Source organism: Coptis chinensis, chromosome 3, assembly GCF_015680905.1.
Source record: "Coptis chinensis isolate HL-2020 chromosome 3, ASM1568090v1, whole genome shotgun sequence".
Classification (NCBI taxonomy): Eukaryota; Viridiplantae; Streptophyta; class Magnoliopsida; order Ranunculales; family Ranunculaceae; genus Coptis; species Coptis chinensis.
In genome coordinates, this window is record NC_141458.1 from 46,245,668 (window position 1) to 46,252,404 (window position 6,737).

The window sequence follows — 6,737 nt, forward strand, 5'->3', positions numbered from 1 at the left end:
AGCTTCTGGACTTCATAATAAGCATGATTAAGGCTCCTTTTGGTGCTAATACATTGCTTTTAGGATAATTGGTTAAAATATCTCCATAACCTGAGAAAAGCAATAAAAGCTATTAAGCGTAAGAAAGGTTGTAATGCATTAATAAAGGGGTAATAAAATGAATATTTGGGAGCTGATCACCACCCCCAAATAGGATCTTGCTTGTCCTTAAGCAAGGATGAGAGAAGAAACTAAGATCACAAATGTGTGATTTATTATCAACTAAACATCTCAGTTTTGCAGAGTGCAATTGCATTGACCATATGTAACAAGGCCTTAAACCACTAGGAATTCCCTAGTGGATAAGCTTTAAGCCCTGTGAGAGTTTTCCAATGAAGGTACTTACAAACTTCTTCTATTTAATACCAAGAGTCTTGTTTCCTTATTTATTCTCAGATGTCCATACATCTTATTAGCAACGAATAAGGAAAAGCTCCTTTGAACGTAGAATAACATATGTACAGTAATTTAATCATCTAAAGATAAATGTGCAAAACATGAGCAATAAAATACAAAAGCAGAGTTTTTTCTGAGACTTTTGGAGAGCGTCCTTAAGATGGGTTCTCACAGGGGTGTGTTGCAATCACAACTCTCAGATAGATTCACTCAAGTTTCGTTCTCTCAAGTGCAGCGGGTACTTATATTCCTCACATATTCAATTGGCGTCCAAAGGAACCAAGGTTGATTGATCACGCTTGCCACTTACTATCACACTATCCTATTCCTAATTGAGCTAGAGGTCTTTTATTAGGAGTTACGGGGCTAGGGTGATGGTCTAGAAAGAAAAAGGAAGGGAAAAACAAAATTTGATAAGTTGAGAAACTAGGTGTTCAAGATACTTGTAACTAGAGAACAACCTCATTTTGTTCTTTGCTTCCTAATTGTGATTCATTCTTTTAGCCCTTTGGCTTTGTGACTCCATATGAATTTGAATTTTGAGAGTACTAACTTGCTTTTGTTTCTCTTTTTATTTTGTTTTTGATATCGTCTCCTTTCGATTTTGAACTTTAGGAGATTCGATTTTTGACTCCTTTGAATTTTTTGAGTTTTTGGTTTTTGAAAGGTCTTTCATTTTTTTTTATTTTTTTTTTTTTTTATTTTTTTATTTTTTTATTTTTTTTAATTTTCAAACCAACTAACTGATCTATTTTTGTACAAGGTCTTCTCTTTTTTTTTTGATATCCATCCAATTCTCAACTCGTCAACTGGGTAAGCTTTTTATTGGGTTTTGTAACGGGTTAGGATTTTATGGCGAAGAATAAAAAGGCTTTTAGAAAAAGGTGAAGGCTCAAAAAGGGGTAATTAAAGGAAAAATCTATCTTTTAGATTTTTAACATTTATTTGCCTCTATTGATCCAAAAAAGGTCATAAATTCTCTTCTAAGATATGGCGTGGTGATTAAGCAAGTGGACATGTGGTTTTTCTATCTAGACATCCTTTGTTTCATCACTCAATAATCATTCAGATGAGGCTTTTGGCTAGATTCTCATAGGATATGGAACTTAACTATTCTAACCTTGATATCGGAAACTCACTGCTATATACATACAAATGATGATGCATGTCATTCATGAAAAGATGCAAAAAGTATTGTGCATATATTAGTCTAAGTTCATAGAACAATTCCTTACTATGTTGCTATAATGAGACTTCTAGACTATTTATTCTTCATACAAAAAGGAAACAAGACTTTTAATACTAAATATAAATGTTTTTTGTCTTTTTCAAAAAAAATTTAGAAAGGAAAAAATATACTATTATATATACTATATAGAAAATGTCTAGTTCTTGCAAAATGTTACTATACCACCCCCAAAGAAAAATATGTTTTTTTTTTCAAAGTATGAAGAAATAAGGAAATAGATTACCATAGAAACATGAGCAAAAACGGTGATACCTTTGTATTCTGTTCTTCATGCTGATAATATACCACCCCCAAATAGGTTTGGGGCATGGGTTTTTTGATATAGAATGAGAAATACATGGTTTATTATACTAAGAATAATAATTCTACTATGAAAATCATTTTGAGTTTTTGTATTTTTGAAAACTTATGCAAATGCAGAAAAAATGGAAAGATAAAAATGAATTTTTTGGCATGATGTATCTGTATTACATTCTACTCATATACCAAATTCCTCAAAAGAAATATGCGTTTTATTACCCCTTTATTAATGTATTACAGCGTTTCTTACGCTTAACGAAAAAACAACTCTTAGCTTTTATTACCTTTTTCAGGTTATAGAGATATTTTGAACAATTATAATAAAAGGAGTGTCTTAGCACCAAAAGGAGCCTTAATCATGCTTATTATGAAGACCAAATGCAAAGTTTTCAAAACTCCATACTTTCAAAAATGAATTTCGAATTCTTGAGCATACATTACACCATTTGCGCATGTTAGGATAGTTTTGGGGTCTTGCTAAAAGTGTATGCTACTACATTCAGGCACATCTAGTATTAGCAAGAATAAAACATACTCACATAGGAGAGCTCGTCGCTCTAGACAATCTCCTGTTGCTTGTCTTCCTTTTCATAAGATGGCAGACGAGGTAGTGCAAACAGATAAGCCCACCGAAATAATGTTATTTGTCTTGCAACAACAAACCTAAATCCTAGCATCCATTCAACTGTCTCTAAACCTGTTAACCCAGACAAATGCATCTACAAGCCAAAAGGTTCAAACCCTAAAAACCTAAGAACTTAAGGTAGTCACAACCTTGCGATTTGGGAAAACAGTCTACAACAAGGTAGTCTTACCAGAAAACCCAACACCTATAGAAGTACCAACTCAAGTACCAAAACCAAAAATTGAAAGCCAGATACCTTCAAGTATCCCTGTCAATGTTCCAGTCCCTAAACCAGTAACACATTCCCCTGACCCAGTTAAGAAATATAAACCAAGGGCACCTTTTCTAGCTCGCCTAATGACACACAAGGAGGATGAAAATTTTGATGAAATCAGAGAAACATTCAAAAGCCTAACCATAAATTTGCCATTTCTCGATGCCATCAAACATTTACCCAAACATGCCAAGTTTCTTAAGGATATGTGCACCAACAAAAGAAAAACTAACCTTCCAAAAGATGCCTTCCTTACATAACAATTTCCATCCCTCACAGAGACCAATAGAATCGTCAAATATAAAGATCCTAGTTGTCCCACCATCCCTTGCACTATAGGAGACAAGTACACAGCCATTGCCTTGCTCGATCTTGGAGCAAATGTTAACCTCCTACCATACTACTTATTCAAACAACTTGGTTTACATGAACTTACACCTACAACTATGACCTTACAACTAGCTGACCGCTCCATCAAATACCCAAAAGGCAGAGTAGAAAATGTGCTCGTCAAGGTTAACGACTTTTACTACCCTATCGATTTTGTCATCCTTGACACCGAAGTCGCTTATGATTCCATACCTATCATTTTAGGGCACCCCTTTTTGGCAACTACCGATGCCCTCATAAACTTCCGCAATGGATCTATGACCATGTCTTTCAGAAATCTCTTGATAGAAGTCAATGTTTTCAAGATGATGCAGCAATAGATAGAAGAAGAGTTGGATGAAGAGGTCAATCTGATAGACAGTGTAGTGCAAGAGTATTGTGACAGGATTTTCCCGAAAAATGATGTGCATAAGTTCTTATCCTTTAGAGATTCAGATTTCGATATGGATCATTATAAAGAAGATACCAATGCTTCCTTAGAATCAGTTCCTTTATACAATTCCGATGATGAGTTACCCACATATGAAGAGACATCACCAGCCCAAGTATTTATTGTGGAAGTGCAGAACCCTGTGGAAACATTATTACCCAAAATACTAACACCTGCCCTTAAGCCTCTCCCTCCTGACCTAAAAAATATATATATCTTGATAACAATGGTACTCATCCCATCATAATTTCATCCCAGCTATCAAAAGAGGAAGAAGAGCGCTTGGTTAGAGTGATTCAAAAACATCGTTCTGCCATTGGTTGGTCTCTTGATGATGTAAAAGGAATTGATCCAAAGATTTGCACCCATCGGATTCAATTGAAAGAAAATGCCAGAACCTCTAGAGAGCCACATCGTCGTTTAAACCCGGCCATAAAAGAGGTAGTGAGGGAGGAGATCTTAAGATTATTGGATGTTGGAATCATTTATCCTATATCTGATAGCGAGTGGGTTACTCCTATTCATGTGGTACCAAAGAAGTCTGGGATTGAAATGGTCCATAATGAGGAAGGCGAGTTAATTCCTGCACGAGTTTTTATCATATGGAAGACTTGTATTGATTATCGGAAGCTAAATACAGTCACAAGAAAAAATCATTTCCCCTACCATTTGTATATCATATGCTTGAACGCTTAGTAGGACATGCTTATTACTGTTTCTTGGTCGGGTATTCAGGTTATTTTCAGATCTTAATTGATGAATCCGATCAGGAAAAGACTATTTTCACTTGCCCTTTTGGAATATATGCTTATGCCCGTATGCCTTTCGGTCTCTGTAATGCACCTGCAACATTCCAACGCTCCATGTTACACATCTTCAGTGATATGGTAGAGAGATTTCTGGAAGTGTTTATGGATGATTTTTCCCTATATGGAGATTCATTCGACGACTGCCTATCCAACCTTTCCAAAGTTTTGGCGTGATGTCATGAAAAAAATATGGTCCTTAATTGGGAGAAGTGCCACTTCATGGTTAAAAAGGGAATAATGTTAGGTCATATTGTGTCTAAAAATGGTATAGATGTCAATAAGGCTAAAATAGACAAAATTTCTACTATACCCATTCCACAGAACATCCGTGACATACGAGCCTTTCCAGGCCATGCTAGATTTTATCGAAGATTCATCCAAGATTTCTCAAAAATTGCTAAACCTTTCACCAATATTCTTATAAAAGATGTTTAACTCGGACTACATGCAGGTTTTTGAAAAGTTGAAAGCTGCCTTAATAACTACATCTATAATTCAACCTTCTGATTGGTCAAAACCATTTGAACTCATGTGTAATGCCAGCGACTATGCTGTTTGCTCCGTTCTAGGTTAAAAACATGATAAGGGACCTACAGTTGTTTACTATGCAAGTAAAACACTAAATGAGGGTTAACGGAATTATACGACCACTAAAAAGGAATTCTTGGCCATTGTCTATGCTTTAGACAAATTTTGTCCTTATTTGATAGGTTCTAAAACCTTGATCTACATCGATTATGCAGCACTTAGGTACTTTCTCGTGAAGAAGGATGCTAAGCAGAGGTTGATCCGATGGATTCTCCTTAAGCAAGGATTCACTTTGGAGATAAAAGATAAAAAAGGAGTTGAAAACGTAGTAGCTTATCACCTGTCTAGGTTAACCAATGATAGTGACAATGATTCCGAAAACATCTCAGATTCTTTTCCTGATGAGCACCTTTATGCGATCCTTTCTGAACCTTGGCATGCTGATATTGTGAATTATCTGGTGACTGAAGAGACTTCGCCATTGTGGAATAGAAATCAGAGGAAACAGTTTCTAGCTCAAGTGAAGTACTATTATCGGGACGGCCCTTATCTTTTGAAGTACTGTCCGGATCAGATTATTTGACGTTGCATTCTAGAATGGGAACATTCTGCAGTTCTGTCCTTTTGCCATGAATAGTCCTACGGAGGACATTTTAGTGAAAATAAAACTATGGCAAAAGTCCTATAATGTGGATTCTACTAGTCAACTATCTTCCATGATGCCTTCGTTCATTGCAAGGCTTGCATTCGTTGCCAACATCTTGGTCGTATTTCTGCCCGTAACATGATACCCTTAAATCCCATTCTTATAGTAGAGATTTTCATCGTCTGGGGCATCGATTTCGTGGGACCTTTCCCAACTTCTTATGGTTTTATTTACGTCCTAGTAGCAGTAGACTATGTATCTAAATGGATTGAGGCCATACCATGTCATAATAATGATAACAAAATAGTCATCGATTTCATAAAAGAAAACATATTTTCAAGATTCGGGGTTCCGAAGGCTATCATCAGTGATTGCGGATCTCATTTTTGCAATCGAGTTTTTAGGCATATCATTAAAAAATATGGAGTAACCCACAAGGTTGCAACTCCGTATCATCCTCAAATAAGTGGTCAAGTAGAAGTCTTTAATCGAGAGATTAAATGTATCTTGGAGAAAACAGTTAATCTAAATAGGAAAGATTGGTCTCTCCATCTGAACAATACACTATGGGCATACATAACTGCTTTTTAAAACACCTATAAGGATGTCCCCTTATAGGCTCGTCTTTGGAAAACCTTGTCATCTGCCAGTTGAACTAGCGCATCGTGCCCTATGGACAATAAAAACATTTAATTATAATCTCGATGCGACAGGTGAGAAGCGTAAATTAAAAATAAACGAGCTTGAAGAGATTCGTAATGATGCTTATGACCTTTCAAAAGATTACAAAACTAACATGAAAACGATTCATGATAAATATATTTTATGAAAACAATTCGAATAGGTCAAAAAGTTTTTCTTTATAACTCAAGATTGCATCTTTTCTCAGGAAAATTGAATACTCAATGGACTGGTCCTTTCAAAATAACTGAAGTTACCCCTTATGAGGTTATTACTTTAAAAAATCATAAGGATAACAACACTTTTCAAGTAAATGGTCAGCACCTCAAACATTTTCATGGTCAACACTTTCCAAGTCTATGGATGTCGA

At 35.6% G+C, this 6,737-nt stretch overlaps 1 protein-coding gene across 1 annotated transcript; it reads left to right on the plus strand.

Moving 5' to 3' along the window:
* Positions 1–3,716: 3,716 nt before the first annotated feature.
* On the plus strand, positions 3,717–5,623 carry LOC147509800 (uncharacterized). The gene is made up of 5 exons (XM_086597918.1): positions 3,717–3,818; positions 3,962–4,316; positions 4,439–4,590; positions 4,964–5,081; positions 5,223–5,623. The coding sequence occupies exons 1-5, from the start codon at positions 3,717–3,719 to the stop codon at positions 5,621–5,623; spliced, it is 1,128 nt and encodes a 375-aa protein (XP_086454044.1).
* The last annotated feature ends 1,114 nt before the right edge of the window (positions 5,624–6,737 follow it).